This window comes from Hakea prostrata, chromosome 11 (genome assembly GCF_041222555.1).
Source record: "Hakea prostrata isolate BN-2017 chromosome 11, UWA_Hpros_2, whole genome shotgun sequence".
NCBI lineage: Eukaryota > Viridiplantae > Streptophyta > Magnoliopsida > Proteales > Proteaceae > Hakea > Hakea prostrata.
The window spans coordinates 20527665-20546419 of record NC_142610.1 but is presented as its reverse complement, the minus strand read 5'-3'; the positions used below and the strand labels follow the sequence as shown (position 1 = coordinate 20546419).

The 18755-nt window shown below is 35.0% G+C and overlaps 2 protein-coding genes across 2 annotated transcripts; both read right to left on the bottom strand.

Annotated features, from left to right (window-relative positions):
• Nucleotides 1–33: 33 nt before the first annotated feature.
• On the bottom strand, nucleotides 34–4113 carry LOC149000751 (DNAse I-like superfamily protein). Its single transcript, XM_089139805.1, has 8 exons — nucleotides 3298–4113; nucleotides 3026–3210; nucleotides 2818–2925; nucleotides 2359–2701; nucleotides 2071–2255; nucleotides 1400–1508; nucleotides 1145–1296; nucleotides 34–945 (listed from the first exon to the last, which is right to left on the bottom strand). Exons 1-8 carry the CDS (start codon nucleotides 3316–3318, stop codon nucleotides 780–782), a joined length of 1269 nt encoding a protein of 422 aa, XP_088995931.1. The 5' UTR covers nucleotides 3319–4113; the 3' UTR covers nucleotides 34–779.
• A 5088-nt stretch (nucleotides 4114–9201) lies between these two features.
• LOC149000750 (uncharacterized) lies at nucleotides 9202–16024 on the bottom strand. Its single transcript, XM_089139958.1, has 7 exons — nucleotides 14952–16024; nucleotides 11791–11829; nucleotides 11638–11708; nucleotides 10506–10570; nucleotides 10332–10421; nucleotides 10113–10205; nucleotides 9202–9990 (listed from the first exon to the last, which is right to left on the bottom strand). The coding sequence occupies exons 1-7, from the start codon at nucleotides 15593–15595 to the stop codon at nucleotides 9586–9588; spliced, it is 1407 nt and encodes a 468-aa protein (XP_088996084.1). The 5' UTR covers nucleotides 15596–16024; the 3' UTR covers nucleotides 9202–9585.
• Nucleotides 16025–18755: the final 2731 nt, after the last annotated feature.

Below are 18755 nucleotides of genomic sequence, written 5' to 3'. Positions count from 1 at the left end.
CCCATTTGAAAGATGAGGGCTAGATAACACCACGTATCAACAAAATTTGGTGGGGGAATAGAAAAATAAAATAATTTTCTTGTTCAGATCAAGATAACTTTATTGGATAATATCCAAAATGATCATTAGATTAGTAGGCCAGATTATAAAGAAAGAAACAAAATATTGTTACTAATCCTGCAAAAATGACAAACTAGCAGTAAAATGAGTTAAGATGGTGACTGATGGACATGTATTCTACAATGGAAGAATCTCCAGGAATTTTTCCAGAGGCATTTGGGCATTTGGTATGCACTTCACCTTGAACTGTAATTAAATGTCTGAATTTTTAGACAAAACAACCTTCCAGGCACTTTTAAATTCAACAAAACGAGAGTTGGAAAACCTTTCCCGTGAAGAAAATAGGAAAATGTAATCACTGTGAAGCTTCTCAATCTTTTCTAGTAATTCAACTCAAAATATCTCTCTCTTTTTTCCTTTCTTTTTTCCAATTTATTGCAAAGAACAGAAGGGAGGGAGGGGGTTATATGTACAACAAGGTTTAGACCATTAGATCTGAACTAAGAGGGCTTAACCAGCATCACACAAATAAACAAACAGAAGGAGATGAGCCAATGGCAGTTGAGACCATTAGATCTGAACACCCAAGTTTGGGCCAGAAAGACATCTCTAGAGGAGAGCTGCTTCTCTTTTTGCCCTTATACATCAACTTTGAAGCTTGATCTTCTAGTCCATTGAAATTGTTGAGCTTGCACTTATCTACATGGTCTGATAAACAATCAAATCTTTGACAACAAGATCCTTTCAATATCTTTTGGAGTTCTTATGACATTGACCTCAACTGTAAAAGTTGCTTGGACAGGTCTATGATCAGACAACCTTGATTCAATTCTATTATACTGGTTCTGCTTCAATCCCTTTCCAAACCAAAGGATTCGATCACACCTACAAAACACCTTTGCTCATTAGACTATTTTATCATTTTCGTTAAATATATGGAGGGTAAATTGTCGTATAAGATTAATATATTGACTTGAACTCCATCTTTCGGCATGGTCATGAAAATAAAACAAAGCAAATTATCTTGACATAGTCGGTTTACTTTATTTGAGATAAAGTTTATATCTTATCACCGCTTACGTACCATGCAGGAGCTCGCCTTTTTTCACCCTTTTTTCCTTGAGCACACCCATAATACTCATCAGAATTGGGATAATATTTATATGTGGGAGCAAATTGGATCGCTCCTTCACGCCAACCTTTAAATACTTGTCCTTCCATGAGTTCCAGCCTTAGCTTTATATCAAATAAAAAGAAAAGAAAACAATTGCATCAACTTAGAACAAGAATTGTCAAGAATAAAATATTATATTGATACAAACCATGTAGACTATATTACCTGATCATGTTCTAATAATAAACTCCATTCTTTTTTCTCTACAATGGATCGCGTATTTGGTTCAGGAAGGGATATTCTATAGTTCAAGTCACCAAGCAAAATTATTCGACTGCAAAGAGATTAGATTTTATTAGCTTTGAAATTTAATAAGTTATGTTGAATAAAAAGAAAATTTAAGATCAATGAAAATATGTTAAACCCCTTAAAGGATTGAAAAGGAAAAAAATAAAAAACAAAAAACAAATCGAACGGTATTAATGATGCGAAACTTTTCTAACAATCTTATACTAGTATATGAGAGGTGGTTAGGACAATAATGTAATTAATTATCATACAATATCAGAAAGTCTTTTCTTTTTCTTTTTTTTTGGTGAATCAACAACTACCAACTTTGAGGATGGATTATTAGCCATTGACTCTCAAAAAAATAGTATAAACAGCAACTACTTAATACTATCTCTTTCAACGGCAACCACTGAACTTTGAAATGATGTAGTATATACATGGCTTGCTTCCATTAATCACATGAGAAGGTGGATAAAAATAAATAAATAAATAAATAAAGCATAGAAGATAGGTGCAAATAGATGGACAAATGGGAATATATCTAAGCTTAAAATAAAAACCCTGAATGAAAGTTTGTATGGTGATTTGAAGGGATCAAAATATACTCATGATCTAGAATTGTTCTTGGCAAATCAAGAGATGATCCACGAGGAAATCTTGTTCTGGAAAAAATTTCTGTTGCGTTTGAGTTTCTATGTTTCTCATCTCCTTCTTTCCCTCCGGAAGCTAGATGAGTACACACAAAACAGAAGCTTGTCTCATGCAACGAAAATCGAATTGAAACTGAACCCTGCAAATCAAACGAATAAAAAGATTCAGAAAGCTGTAACTCGGTTATAACTTATTTAGTCTTCTTGCATTTTATAGTCTAATCAGTGAAATTCTTTTTTTACCTTATTTCCCAGGCAACCCATGATCCCACAGCCAACACATGAGACATTTGGATTCTTGATGTATTCGCGGAGTTCAGTTCTAACCCAAACTGATATGAATATTCCAACCATCTGCTTACTTATTATGCATTGGAAGTCCCTTGGAGCATTGATCTTCATTAAATTGCTTCCCTTAACAGCATAATCTCTTTGCTTTACCTCTACTTCAGGTTCCTGTGTATTATCTGAAGAGGGTATCCCTTCGTTCAGAGCTTCTCTAATCAATGAATTCCATTTCATGCATACCCTACCATTTTCAGATCCTAGAACGTTTCCAGCACTTAGGGTTACAACTTCTTGGAAACTGAATGAAATATAAACCAAACTATATAAGAATAATCCTCCATGAAATAACAGTTCAATACAAAATAATAATAATAATAACTACACGAGTTACTTATAAACTTTAATTTTCATTACCCAAGAACATAGATGTCACAAGGATTATTGTGTGTGTCCAGTAGATCCTCCAAGTTCAAATTCTCAGGTGGTTCAATTCCCCCTACGTTCCACGTACTAACAAATAATCTGAACAAGATGACAGCAATATATAAGTCTTATGGGTCTACCAGTAAAATCTATGGTTTTGCATGCATGAGATTACAGAAAACAGTGTAAAAAAGCTTACTTGTACTTGTGTACATCTCTCTGATCATTGAAAGCTGTCTTCTTGAGGTTAAGAAGTCCATGATTATCTGAACTGATTGGAATTTCTAGTGAAGTCTCAGTATTGCTTGGAAAGTCTGCCACAAAATTGTTGCTACCCATTCCCTTCCGAAGGATCTTATTGACAACCAATTTAGGCCAGATAACCTTACAAAACCCAGAAATTTGGATTAGTACTCATACTCACACAGAGGCACACAGACACCTTGAGAGAGAGAGAGAGAGAGTACTTACTTCTCCTTGTTTTCGTTCCATGACTATTATGAACTAATATATGGAGTTCAAGAGGATTAAAATGGGTTAGAGGAGGCCAGCAGATAAAAGTAGTAGAGAAAGATGGAAACAGTTTCTCACTTCTTCTTGTCTTCCTTCCACGATCATCCTAAACTGATAGGGAGTTCAAGAAAAAGATGGGTTACAGGAGGCAAAGAGATAGAATGAGTGAAGAAAGATGGAGAGAGGTTCTCATTTCTCCTTGTGCGCTGATATGTTGTTCAAGAGGAAAGAAGATGGCTTATAAGAGGCCAACAGATACAAAGAATTGAAGTGGCTGGGTTATAGGAGGCCAACAGATAAAAGGAGTGGATCTTGAAAGATATGTGTGAGAGAGAAGTTGTGGCCTACTGGTCATCAAGAGGGAATGAGCAGGGTCCACAAAGCCTTACCTTAGCTCACATGATACGTGCAAGTTGTAAGGATCAAAACAGTAAAAGGTGACATGGAGATCATGCAAGTGGGTTTTATTAACTTAAGAAAAACTGTAATCAAGGAAGAATCGAGAAATTGAAACATGCATGGCTTGTCTGTAAGGTCCTGAATGTTTCTGTTTGTCGGGTGAAGTTTACAATTTGAAGATTTAATTCTTCAACTTCAACGTGAAGCAGGTGGGTGGTTGTAGGTCCAGAGCTAAAGAAAGTAAGATGGCCTAAACACAAGACAACTTCTCCAATCAACTCGGTGACTTTGAGGCCATCAAGACTTCAAGAACTTGGTGGTGTGGGAGCTAGTTGCATCATGACTTTGAAGGTATCCTTCTCATTCAAGAGAAGACAACACTTATTGGTTGCTATAAAATAGTGATGATTGATTGGCAAAAGATAAATGATTGAGCAATTAATATGGCTACAAACCCTAGATCTTATCCATGGGAGCTTTTAATTGGGAACTCTTGGGCTTAGAGAATAGATAATTCAAGCAAACATTTGGCGGCTTTGTTTTTCCAATTAGAGTTCTTGTGGTGGTGATTGACTGATTCTGAAACCACTTTTCTGGAAGGATGGTTCCCTGATTCATCTTTATATGTCGCCCACGGAATTCCTTGGCTTCCATGTGTTCTGGGGCTGTGAGTGAGCTGGGGTTAGCCTAACTGTCAAGTCCCATGATGACAAACTTGATCTTTATGGGTCTCCAGGGACCCAATATTTCTAATTATGGCATGGGGATTGACTTTGTAAAGAGTGAAACCCAGAATCATGCATGCATTTGGTAGGATACTTAATCTATGTTCATAGTTAGGTAGATGAGATATCTACTTCATTACCAATGGAAAACAGGGTTATACTTTCTTGTTTTCAAACCTCTCAAATTAATTTAAAAAATAATCAGTTGTGACAATTTGACATTTAGTTGAAATGTGATAGAAGAGGATATATGTCTCCAATTAAATGTAAGATACTACATTTGACTTTTGTAGTAAGATCAACCTTTCATCATAGAGTAAAACATAGCCACAATATCAGTATTGCCTATGATAATTATAAAATTTTTGAGCTCCTCATTTTGGTTGATATAATCCAATCGGTTTCATCGACCCTCACTAGCATTGTTGGCCGAGGGGTTTGTATTGTATTTTTATTCTTTTTTGTCTTAAATAATATGGAAGAAGAGGAGAATTAGAGTGAATTAGAGTGAATTAGTTTGAAGAAGAATTGAGGTTTATTAATTAAAATGATAGTTGATGGCATCATAAACCCTTTAGGATGAGAGTCAATGAGTCTTTCATGTTACCAAAAAAATAAAAAATAAAATAAAATGTTTCTTTCTTGAAATCTTAATCAAATAGCATCCCTTAATTTAAGGAGGGCAAGCTGAAGCATTCTTTTGTTTATTATCATTATTAGAGTTCAAAACACATCTAACATACTTGAATTAAATCTCTTGTTGTAGTGGTCTTTTTCTTTTTCATTCTTTTTTCTTTCATATCAACCCTTTTTCTCTTTTTCATTTTTCCTTTTGAACTTTTTGTAATGGTGCTCAAGAAAAATATACATTTTTCCAGTGTGTTTGTTATTGACACGATATTAGATTAGATTAATCCCTTGGCTTTTCTTTCTTTTCTTTTCCAGCCTTCTTTCTTGGGTTAATGAGAGGATGCCCAAACTTCAAACTTAAAAGTAAAGATTTCAAAATAGCTTGAGATAGGTTACAGATGAGACTTGGTGGACAGTAGTTAAGCTCTTTGTTTCCTTTTACCTTTTTTCGTTTTTTTTTTTTCAAATAGGAGCTCAGATCCTCTATCATTGAAGAGTAAAAAACCAAGAGGTGAGGTCCCCACCCTATGCATAGCGTATAGGGTTTATGTTCACTAACTCCATTAAAGTGTCAATCCTGAATCCAAATTAAGATTTCCAACTTCTTGCTGATAGGAGTTAAAATAAACTGTTTTAGTTGTGTTACATGTGTACCAACAATTGCAAGTAAATTTTCTTACTAGTTGCTTATCAAAGATTTTTTCTGTTGGAAGTAATCATTTTAACGAAAATCTCACTCTAAACAAAAATATTCATCTCCTTATTTATTCTCATCTTTTAAATAACATTATACATACATTTGTATTAAATAAATAAAAGAAGTTTGAAAACCAAGCTTTAACTCTATGGTGCTCACACCAACCACCTTAAATAAGATAAGAAGTACAAGCAAGAAGTTAATTATGGATGATAACAGGAAACCAAGTGCTTTAACAACCAAAATATTAGTTTACAAAATAAATTAGATTTAAGTTCTAACATCTTGGAAGGGAGGTAGATAATGGAGAACCCAAGCCAAGGATGGTGGGAGATTGAGCCCAGTTCAAAAAAAAAAGAATAGTTTTCAGACTGATTGCAAGTAACTGAAGGCAAGGGAAAGGAAGTGAAATCAATTCTGAGAAGACAATAAGAACTTTGTAACCCTAACAGTAGTATACCTAAAATTCTTGTTAGTGCTTGGAAGATTTGCTTTCTAACAATCTTCCATAATTTTGATTTGATGATGTGAGATTCAACTTAGAGTCTAAATGAATCAACTTAAAATCTATACATAAAAGGAGGTGTGTGAAAGCACGCAAGCAGTAGAGCTTTTGATTTCTTTTACTGCAAACAACTTAATGCTCCGTGGAGATGAATTTGTTGTTCATTTAAAAGCTGCAATGTATTAGTGTACAGCAGGATATGCTAACAAAAAAATACTTACTTATTCAGTAACCCAGAAAAAGAAAAAAAAATATCTCTGGATTTTAGAATTACTTTTTCATCTTCTTTGGATTTAATACTAACAATAGAGAGTGGGATTGTGAAAGAATTTATATTAAATTTCATATGGCAAAAGATTTATTATGGTATATAATAACAACCTGTGGGTGCATTTTTTTTCCCTTCTATTTCTGCTGTTACTTGTTTTTTTCATGCAGGAAAAGGATTTTTGGGACCGCAACTCTATATCATAGCTAGCCTGTAAGCCAATATTGGATATAGCAGTGAAGAGTGATTAAATAAGAACTCATTTCAAAGAATTGAAGACTTCATCTTGTTATCTTATTTTTCAGGACAAACAACAAGTGGATTCTCAACAGGAATACATTGATCCTACCACAGTGTTTTGTAGACATGTATGGATCATAATATATTCTTCAACAGAAGAGATTGGTTATTGATAGTGATATTATTGGTTCTTGGATTTTGATGTTGTTAGTGCATTTCAACTGTTAAATTTGGTATACATCAAGATTGGTGTATCTTGTAAGTTTTAACTTGAAATTTATTGCAAGTTGCAAATTAAGTTAAACTTTTCCACTTGCCAATAAACTATGGTAGCTTCAAAAATTGAAGTGGAAATATCACTACCTTCAATAAATTGTTATTCAATGTTTTACAGCAGAGATTGATATGAATGGTGATATTTTGGTTTCTGGGTTTTAATGTTTTCTATTGTACTTCGATTGTTAAATTGTTATAGCTTGATAACTTACTTGAAATTGAAAAATCAATTTCCCACTTGTCTATAAACTTTGGTTGGTGCTGACGTGGTATATAACACTGCTTTCTTTTACATCAAGTTGCTTCTGGTGGAGAAACATAATATCTAGAAATCAAGAGAAAAACAAAAACAAAAAACAAAAAACAAAAACGTGGTTTTGTTGCATTAAAATTAACATATCCAAAGCTTGTGATTGGATGGGCTGGCATTTCTTGTTTCATAATAGGTTGAAAACGGGATAAAGGATGACAGAGTATAATTAGTTTAAGATCCAATATTAAATTTATAACATAAATTTCAAAAACAAATAAAATTTAGAAGCATGCGCGAAAGCCATCAAAACCAGGTGCTTTGTAAGTCTCAAAGAGATAACTACATTTCTATGCATGTAGTAAGTGGTTTTCGGTGGAGCACCTTTGGACAGTCTGATTCAGGCGTGTAATTCATGTTACCAACGCCATTGGTTGAAAACTGTCAACATTTCACTTGGTCCTTGTCGTTTACTTCTCTAGCTATCTCACACACAAATTAACTAGTAATGCCTTTTGAAGTACAAAATTATATTTGATAAGATATATATCCCCAAAACTAAATGTATTTATAGACATGCATGTGTTTTCTACATTCGAATCAAGTGACTAATGCACTATAAACATGAACAATTTAGCTTACAAATTTAAACATTAACCACTTAGGTCAACCAACTAATTACATTAGTTAGATACTATGTTACGTAATTGACGTGTGTCCTACAATGAATAAAGTCAATATATTTCAAGTTGCCGACGGTGTTCCTTCATGGTTGGAAGTCATCAAGTTCGTAACCTTCCTCTATTCGATGGACGGAACATAGTTTTATTAATCCAATCTAGCTAGCTCATCTTTTATGTATTCCTAACATAGCTAGGCACCTTTTCGTTTTTTTTTTTTTTTTTTTTTTTTTTGGGGGGGGTAAGAAGGAAGTTTTAAGCACCTTAGTCTAGTAGATCATTTAACAGGAAACCCTAAAAAGATATTTTGCACTTGACTGTTTGGAAGACCCAAAAATACTACAATAAGACCTGTTGATTGCTGATAATATCGAATTATCAACCCAATAACATAAAACAAGAAAACTATAATTTTCACTAGTGCTTAAGCACTAAAGACATAAGAGTAGTGTAGTTTAAGCACGAAAGGTTCAAATAAGCAATTTCCATACCCTTATGAGACTTCCCACCCAAGCATTAAACAGAGAATTAATCGTGCTCACGGTTGCAGTGACTACAGTAAACTACTTAAAAGCACTAATTAAAGGAATCCAGGGACCACTCCTTATGTTTCATGAATCAACCAGTGAATGATGTTCTGATTGGTTCTCTAGTGGTAGAAAAGTAGTTCATTTGTTCAGATAAAAAAGGAATGGAAAGGGACCATACAGGGACTTTGGTGTGGAGAGCAGCTGTATGTGTTGTTGCCCTGTTGGTGATGACTAATTCACAGTAATTCTAAACCTAGTGGTCTTTGGCGTGATCAGTCCAAATACAATTGGATTCAAATATAATTTTGCATTCCTTAGTTAATGTCAAGTGTATTGAATTCTTCTACTCATTCCAGAGATGAGATACTTAGATATTATTTGGTGATAATCCCAATGAAATCTATTTTGAAGGTTTATGATGGAACCAAAAGGCTTGAGGTTGGTCAACCTGTTCAAAGGAATATTTATATACAAATATACATAAAAGGTTTTAACTGAAAAATTTTACCATCATTTTAAGAGTTATTGAGAGATCAACATTGCAATCTTCCATTTTACATATGAATCATTTTCAGCTTTCTCCATGTTCATTGTATTGGTATGTGAATAATGGTAAATGTCCTTGTTATCGTTGCTCTGTTTTGTTTATCTTTGTTTTTTTTGGGAGTTCGTTTAGTAATTACCGACACCTTACAAACACCTAAGCTATACATTAAAAAAAAATAATCTACAAGAAAAGTCAGTTTCTCACTCGAATCAGTTGAATAAAGTGTTAATTTCTAATACAAATGAAATAAATATTGCAAACTCCAGCATATAAAGAAACAGGAGAGAGAAATTAAAAAAAATTAAAAAATAAAAATCTACCCATTGCACAAGGTTCTCCCATTAAGCAGGCTGGGAGGGGTGAAATGCGTGTAAGACTTTTGAGCTCAATTGGGCATCTTTGAGATGGCAATCCAGAAAAGAATATTTTTCTGCCACAGTAGCTCATACCATCTCCTTTAGTCAAGTTATGTTTGTGTATTTCCCTTCATTATCTGCCTTTAGATCTTCACCCTAGAATTCAACCAGTTGACAATGTAGTTGGCAATATCATCTCGTTCAGGTTCAAAGAGAAGATCGTGTAAGAATCCTTCATATAATTTAATAGATTTGTCACTTGATGAGGCTTCTTCATACAATTTCACTGAGGCTTCAGGGTCAGTTAGAGTATCAGCAGTTCCATGGAGAACTAGAAATGGTACGCTAAATTTTTTCAAGTTCCGCTGCAAATAGGTTGTAATTCGGAGAATTTCCGAGCCAGTCCTGACCCTGAGTGAACCAGTGTAAACAAGTGGGTCTGAATACTTGGCTACTAGTGCCTCTGGGTCACGAGATACTGGCCTTCCCTTCTTTGCACCACTGAATTGATACTTTGGTAATAGAAGTGAGAAAAGAGGAGCCAGCATCTACCACCAAGGAAATAAAGAATTAGTTGCAAGTTCAACATTACTACGAAAAATGTTTTGGGGCATACTGCAAATAGGACTACTTTTGGAGAGCAAATGGTGAAAAAAAAGAAAATTCTTACCCCAATGATTGGATGAGATGCCCGAACTCGTAGAGCTGGTGAAGTCAACACTACGCCTTCTATGTAGGTTTCAACCTTTGGGTCCAACAATGCCTACATTTTCCATAAAGGAGCATGAAATACAAGTAAATGTTAGGTTGAAACCAAAAGTATATTGTCCTCTCCACCCAGGTTATGACAAAGTGTAGACATTGAAAATCATTCATCAGAGTAGAGTACCTTTAAGACAATGGCTGCACCTGTTGAATGCCCAAAGCAGAAACATGGAAGACCGGGATTTTCTGTTGTGACCTTCTCCACAAATGCTTTCTGGAAAGTATATAGAAGTGTTGAGTGTAGTTATAGACAAACAGTTCTTTTGTAAATACATTTTTCTTGTGAGAGAAAGTATACCATGTCGCTAACAGCATAATCAAGAGAATGTACGTAGCCATGCAGTCCATCACTTCCACCATGTCCTGAGAATGAAGAAAGCAAAGCTCTGTATCAAGCAAGGGGAAAGTTTGTTGAAGCATTCTCAAATGGCATGTATCAGAGCTATAAACCTACGAAGTCTTAAGAATTAATCAGTTCTATAACTGCATCTAGAAGATGAGAATCAATTGACACACCTATAGAAGACACGCACACTTAGATTTAACACCTCAACTGAACAGAACTAATTCAGGTTTGGCTAGCATAAGCTTTCTATATGCTAGCTTTCAAGTAAGTTCTAAGGAGAAACCATCTAACCTAATATTTTCAAAGCCTGGTAATCAGGTTCTTCAGCTCTCTTTGGACATCAACTGCAAAGAGAGAATGTAAACCACACTGATTCAGAAAGCCATAATAATCAGTATCCTTGTTATCTCAGGACAGCTCTACAAACTCAAACCTGGAACGGTCTCCAGAATCAAGAGTCCTGTAACTGAACATCAAAATATATGCCGTAACATCTGATACTTGTGAGGACCTTGAAAAGCTTGCAGTGAAAAGAAACTTGACATGTATCCTGCCAATTTTCAGCTACAGCTCAGTTCCATGCCATTTAAACTTCTTCCATATTAAACGACATACATTTCAAGGAAAGCCTGTGCAAATGGCAAAAAGCCATACTGTTTCTCTCATTCATTCCTTTTCTGCATTGCCAATGAAAGTAATGCAAATTAATATTCTAATATTTCTTTTCTTGCGGAACCTTTCTTTAATAGATTTTTTCATGGGAACCTTATAAAAACTTTCTTTTAGTACATGCTATATATATGCAACATTTGCATTAAGTAAGCAGACTGGTATAATTTTCAACTAAAAGATTTAATTTTGGGGTTCTGCCCAGAATGAACTGAAGTAACAATTGCATAATAGTCAAAATATGCAAGTCTAAGGTTACATGATGAGATGCATGATTAAGAACTCAAGATTTAAGGATAACTAGGATATGAGAATAACAGTTCGTTTCTGCAGTCTGGACACAGAAATGTGACAAATACCAAAATTTGTCAAGAAGTGGAGACCAAGAAATTCATTTAAATTTGAGCAAACATACCTATCCAATCAATTCCATAAACTTTAAAGCCATTCACATTAAGCTGTTTTGCAAAGTCACTGTATCTGCCACTGTTTCAGAAGTTATGTCAAGTTTACTCATCCAATTCTAATAATAAAAGCGGAGCTTGGAGAAAAGAACATCTAGACATACCTGTGCTCATTCAGGCCGTGTACAATAATAGCAACTCCCCTGCAGAATTTAAAGATGTATATTAGTAGCCAGATTGCAACTAAAAAATATTGAGTCTACTGAAGAAGATAAACCTGAAAAATACATTAAATACTAGGAGAGTGGATGTTTATTTCCCAAAGTACTTTGTGTTGGTGAATGGTGAGCATTCAATTTTTCCCTTTTTTCCCCATTTCAGGATAAAACTTAAACATATCTAAGGAACTCATGAACTGAAAGCTAAAAGCAAAATAACATATCTTGTACCCTTAAATCCAGCATGAGCGGAGGATCAAGAAACCACCTGACCTCCTACATCTGTAATCTAGAAATAAAGACACATTAATAAATAAATCCCCGTGGTAGGTAATTTCATACAACACATCAAAGATACATGACTATAGGTACTACATACAATCGACAGAACAATTAATTTTTCGAATTTAACAATCGCTTTAGCTCTAACTTGTAGAACAGCAACTCTGATTTAATCAGAGGACACCTAACATTAAGGTCCCTCCACTCCTCTCCGTTCACGGAAGAAAACATTGAAATTATGTTTAGGACTCATCTCTAAAACTACGTACTTCTGTTCACTTCTTCCATCATGAAGTAGCACAGTAACTTTCTTTGCCAGCAGGTTTATTGCAGCATAGTTCTAATAATCAGCGCCTTGCTCAAAATATCTGAACTGGACAAATTGAGAGCATAAAGGTGTTTTTGTATGCAGGTAAACAACCATATGAACATAAGATACGCTTTAATTACCACTCAAGTCAAATTCAGTAAGCCTTTAAGTTCCTTAGGATATGCATAAAAAAATAATATAAAAAAAAGGTCGCGAGTAGAGGCACAGCCAGAAGCTTTCTCTATTGAACACATTTCTACCATTTGAGCATTGGATAGAGAGGAACCAAAGCTAACTTCATGAAACAACTATAAGCATTGATATGACAAGTGACCATAAGGATTTGTCTGAAAAACAAAAATCTAACCCTCTTTTGAAACAATTCTTGATGCACTGTTCCAGCATGGACCAACATGAAAAATTGATGATTCAAACAAATTGATTCACCAATTGACCTTTGCCATGCAGCAGATAAGCTGAGACAGCAGGAAGGGCTTCCAACCATGTTACAGCAAGGGTTGCTCACTCCTTTGACAAAAATACACATTTATAGCTGGAACAAACTCATATCCATCAAATTCAATTACAACATGTAAGAAACAAGAACCTTGCTGAATGAATACTTTCAATATTGTCTCTAACATGGTTTTTAGGGATGACTACAATGAATAATATTGATAATTATGTCTCTTTTACTGCACAAACTAGACAAGTACTAATATTTCAAGATGTGCATGATGTCAATATTTCTTAATAACCTAATTCGTCCACCACTAGCCAATTAAGAGAAAATGATTCTGCAGAGCTTCTGCCAGGGTGGGAATTCACAAAGAAAATTTAGTTAAATAACTTGCTACCTAATTTTGGTTTATTCAAACAAATTGTGTCCTATCTCAAGTAAATTTGTATCTGGAAATACGCCTGAAAAGGATCAAGAATTAAGTATCTTAGTATAACTGTTTCTCCATGGTAGACATTGAGACCTCAGTTAGAGAATATGAAGTTAGGTAATAATTTGTTAATATACTCCAATCTACTTGTGTAGCCACGATTCAGTTTTATCATTCTTCAACAGCACGTGAAATTCAAAGGGGTCAAATTAGTGGGCACTCTGAACCAGCAAAGCTCAGATACTAAGCACTGTTTTTCAAATAAAGAGTTTCATAGTAAGCATCGCTGGTTTATGTGAAGTACTGAGAAGAAAATTATAGAACCAGTAATAGGAGGAAATTTTTAAGGAAAATAGAATTATGTATATTGAATATCACCCTTGGTGACATTCCCTGTTAAAACAAAATTAGTTTGGTAATTCAGAAAAGTAGTTATAAATATATGATTTACAACTTTAATTTTTTTGTATGTTTATTTGAACAAACTGTGAACCACTGTTTCTATGCAGCTCAGTTTCAGTACTTTTTGGTGGATAACAAAAGCACATAAGGTTTAAACTGTAAACTTAAGACCCTGCAAAACGGAAGAAACCGGCAACACTGATGGTGATAGTACAACAATCCTACATCAATGTACATATACTCACAGAAACTAGACTCCACCATGTTCATTTGTAACAAAAAATGAAACAAAAATCTCTTGCAGACACTTCTCTATCCATGTAGAGAAATTAAGTAACAGTGCCGCTAATTGCTACCTCATTACAGTGAAAGTGATTCTAGGCTTCTAGCAAAGAAGATTATACGATTCATGGATAATCATCCAATGCTGATGTAAGTTTGCTTCCTTAGACACTAAACTGCTACCACTGTAACTATACACCAGTACCATAAAATTCAGAAGAAAACAATAGGTTTACCCACCAAAATATTACAACAGAAAGAGATGAAGAAGAAGGGATAATTAACCATTCTTAGTTACTGAATATAAGAGGAAAAAAGAGGAAATTTTGTCCATTGACAAGTCTGTTGAGAGTTTAGACACGTAGGTAAGAGCAGGGGTCATATGGGAAGGGGGAAATTACCGAGTCAGGATTCACTTTCCCATTGGCAATCATAGGGAATGAAGTATAAGATTAAAATAAAATAAAAAAAGAAGAAGACTGAAAGTTAGATGAACGCTATCATAAATTAATTCATTAAAGTTTTTCTTACAAATTATATATGCATTAATGCCGTAAACAGGAAGACAGGAAGATAGGAAGGATAAATTATTATTTTTTATTGTTAACCAAAAAACAGACTGGTCTCTCTCAAGGAGCGAATTTCCGGTCTCACATTTCAAATTTATGTCCATCTGAAATGTAACTTTTAAACTAAGACCTCAGGGATTACTGAAGCAGGAGAATTAAAACAGCTATGAGCCCACAACCACTCTGTGCTAGCATTGTACTGAGGGAATTGGAATCTCACTACCAAACCCATAAATGAGGTTAGAAGGTAAGGCAAACAAAATTAATTTTATTACAATCATCCAAAAATAACAGGAATAATGAATACAAAACAGAGGCATAACATGATGGCAATAAAAACAAATCGACAAGACGAATTGAAAAATGGCTTACTTGATATTAATGAAAACAGGCGTCCACATCTGCGTGAATAGTGTTTCACCTCTCGAAGTGACAAACAGGGAAATGTCTCTAAGGGAAGTGCTGTCATTATCCTGAGTAGCCCGCTTGATTGCAAGAGCTCTTCTTGCGGCCACTTCCTGATCCGCCAAAGCAGCCGAATTGCTCCTCCGAGGAACAATCGACGGAGGTACACGCACCAACGTCGTCTTCCGAAGGCTACTGATTTCTTGCTTGTCATCCTTTGGTGGTTTCTCCGCCGATGCCGCTACGCTGCGTCTCCGCCCTCGGAATGGTACGAGCAAGAGCATCACAAACGCATTAATTAACATAACCAGACTCTTCAACATGCGCACAGAAAGAAGAGCATTTACACGCCCGCTCGCTCCGGACGTAAGGAGCAGAGATGAAGCGACGGTCATCTTCCGTGTCTGTGATCTTGCTCCAAAAAACCTAGCCTCAGATTTCCTATCTAAAAATTTCTCCTTTCTTTCCTTACCATTTGATCGCTTCCAAGAAACAATCGAGAATTCAGCTCCTTGTAGCGATTTCTTCCAGACGGAGAGCCTTCTGGCTTCCTCCTTACAATAAAATAATTCTGGTTCTTTTAGAGGCAATGTTGATCCCAAGCAGAGCATGTGACGAGAACAATCGCCCCTTCTAGGTAGAATGAAATCAATGAAAAAAGCCAGAAAGAAAAGAAAAATAGAGAGAAATCTTCGGAAAAAACTGAGCTAATAATGGAGAACCTAACAATGGAAAAAGAATTCACCGAAACTTCGGAAAAGCAACGAAGTATTGCAGAGCATTTAACAGATTTTATGTAAGAAATACAAGACTAAAATGAAGAAATGTGAGATAAGCAAAACTACAATTTTCCAGGAAATTTGGCGGATGGAACGAAAAGTTCCAGAGATATTCAACTAATGAATAAGCTGGAAATAACTTAAATTAGGAAATAGCTTAAGTTAGGGTTAGGGTTTCTTTGTTCCTGCTTCTTCTGCTTCCTCCAATCCAGAATTTCGAAGAATCGAAACACGCCACACCCACAAGTTGCCTATCTTGATCTGCTGATGAGAGACAGCTTATATAGTTAAATGCCGTTGAGCTCCCTCGCCGCTCTTTAATTAGTTCTGCCACGTGGCAAATGTAATGTAGCCGACACGTGGCAAGTTGTGGCGACATGGATATGGGTGTTGGGGCGCCCCTTGGGGTTGAGTGTAAGAAATAAGTAATGTAAAGAATTCATGGTTTTTATGACCATAACGTTTGTGGCCTGAAATCTGGAACTTGGCATTTTGTAAGGTTGTGGGGCCATTTTACACGTGGAATATGCTTATTTGTCCATTTTTTATGAGTATTTTGGAGGATTAACACGTAGAGAGTGACATGTTATGTGACACGTCTCTTTCGTTTTACTTAATATCTCCTCGGGAGAAGCTGAAGCGTAAGCGTAGCAGTGTTCAAGTGCTAGTGATTAAATGGTGGGCCCGACTGAAATTATATAAGACAAACGTGCGGCACCAATTGTGTCTATGTCTTTATCATGTGGTCAGCGTTGCAAGAAATTCAGAAATAATAGGTATAGCAACTTTCGGTGACATTGATTAATGTTCGGATACCACAGGTAGTGCTCTATTGGTTTCAAGTTCACTCTCAAGTGGTTTAGGACATGTTTGGTTATATGAATCCAAAGATTTCAAATCTCTAGATTCATGAATGCGAGATTTATACACGTTTGGTTGTGAAAATCTCTAGATTCATGAAATCTAAAGATTCATTTTTTTACACTAAAAATGTGAATTTGTAGATTTATGGATATAGAGTAAAATCCAAGGATTTCATCTCTATTATTAAAACGCTAAACATTCGCGCATTCACACAAATCATAGATGAATCCACATATTTCATTCTATATTCGGTTAACCAAACAGATAATTTTATAAATTATGACTCCAAAGATTTGAAATCTATAGATTTTGTTTACTTGAGATCTCCAGGCTGTTGCATTTTGACATAATTGATACTTTGTATTCCAGGGGCTTTTCTTTTAAATAAATTTAGTTTCTTCACCAAAAAAAAGATCTCCAGACTCATATAACCAAACAGGCCCTTAGTGAATTTCATATCTCAATTCTAATCTTTTATGCTATTTTGTTTATTGCATTAGACAATTGTGTGTTTTTTGCCTAGGTATTAGCCGTACCAACTTCTATAAACTACACTAAGTCTCTGGTAGGACTCCGTTTATACGACTAGTGATTGCACTGGTAGCGTACGTGGTTAATGCTTATATAGGTCGCACTCAATAAAAAACCCGAACATTACGTAGTGGGGGGCACTAGGTCGTTTCTACTACATCCCCTATTTTTATCCTTAAAAAAAAAATTATTGAAAGATTTTGTACGGAAAAGCCGCATTAGCCAATAGAAACGCGTGGAAAGGCATCCAAAACTTTACTTTTGTTTCTCTATTCATCAATTGAATTATTGGAGTTGGACCACAGTGGTACTTAGCTCGTTTTATTTAATTCAAAAACTAGAGAATTGGTGTTAAATGCGTTATTTTGTTCTTGGGAAAGCTTTCCTATACTGTTTTGGGCCTTATGTGAGCCTTTTATGGAATTTCAGTATATGCATGGGCTTACTAAAGTAATGGAACTCAAGCCCATTGTCTTTCTTACCCAAAAAAAAAGAAAAAACCCATTGCTCTAAGTTTGGATCCTCTCCTAAGATGGAGGGTGGTGCTTCTTACATATTTTTGAACCACATATGTAGGAAGAGAGTTAATGACTTATCTTGAACAATTTGTCAATCTTTTGAGATGGACCTCTCTTAAATGTATGATGAATAAGTGTGAAGAGAGTACAGTTATTGACTCATGCTGATAGAAAATCCAAATTCCATTATCCTTACTTGAAAAAAATGTATATATTCAAGTTTAAGGATACTTAAATGTTAGAGATTCAATTAGATTAGGATTAGTCTAAGAAGATTAGTTATTATTAATTTAACCCGAAAAAGGAAAAAGATTAATTGTTATTCTTAAGTAACAGTGTCAGTTCATGGTATGTATTGTTTATTGAAACTAAAAACCTTACATATACCGTATTAAATAAATATGGTTGATGAGTCTCAGTTACTATTCAGATGCTGACTAAGCCCCTTCAGGTTCGAGAGATGATGAGTCCTGCAAGAAAGGTTAGAAGCGAGCCGGCTCGTATGCCAAGCAGCCGCCTTCAATGGCTAAGTCAAACAGTTAACAGATTAAGATCTCGTATAAGAGCTACACAGTATTATGTTTAAAATGTATTGGATGCTTACTGGAGGGTTGAGTCTTTGTTTAAATAGTGTATGATTGGTCCGGATTGGGTATGTTTCCACAAGGATTCGATACCGAAACCTTGCTTAAGCTGACCAAGCTGCTTACCACTTGGACCAACCCGTTGGTCATTTATTTCTTCTACTTGAGAAAATTATGCTCGTTAGCGGTTTTTATTTGTTTTTTTATTATTTTTTTTTAAGGAAGAATCGCAACTATCATTCTTTTAGAATTTCCTCCTTTTCTATAATCCTATACTTTTGAATTCTTGCTTCTTGCTTTTCTCTACAAAATTTTATTTATTTTCTATCAATTTGCCTACGTAATGGAGAATGGGTGAGATCTATATTTGCATTTATTTGCCATGTGGTGATCTTACAAACCTCATGCGAGTCCCCTATAGAAAATATTATTTTCCACACATGCATAGATATAGGATGTATATAAACTATCAAATAAAAGAATAGTTTTATTCAA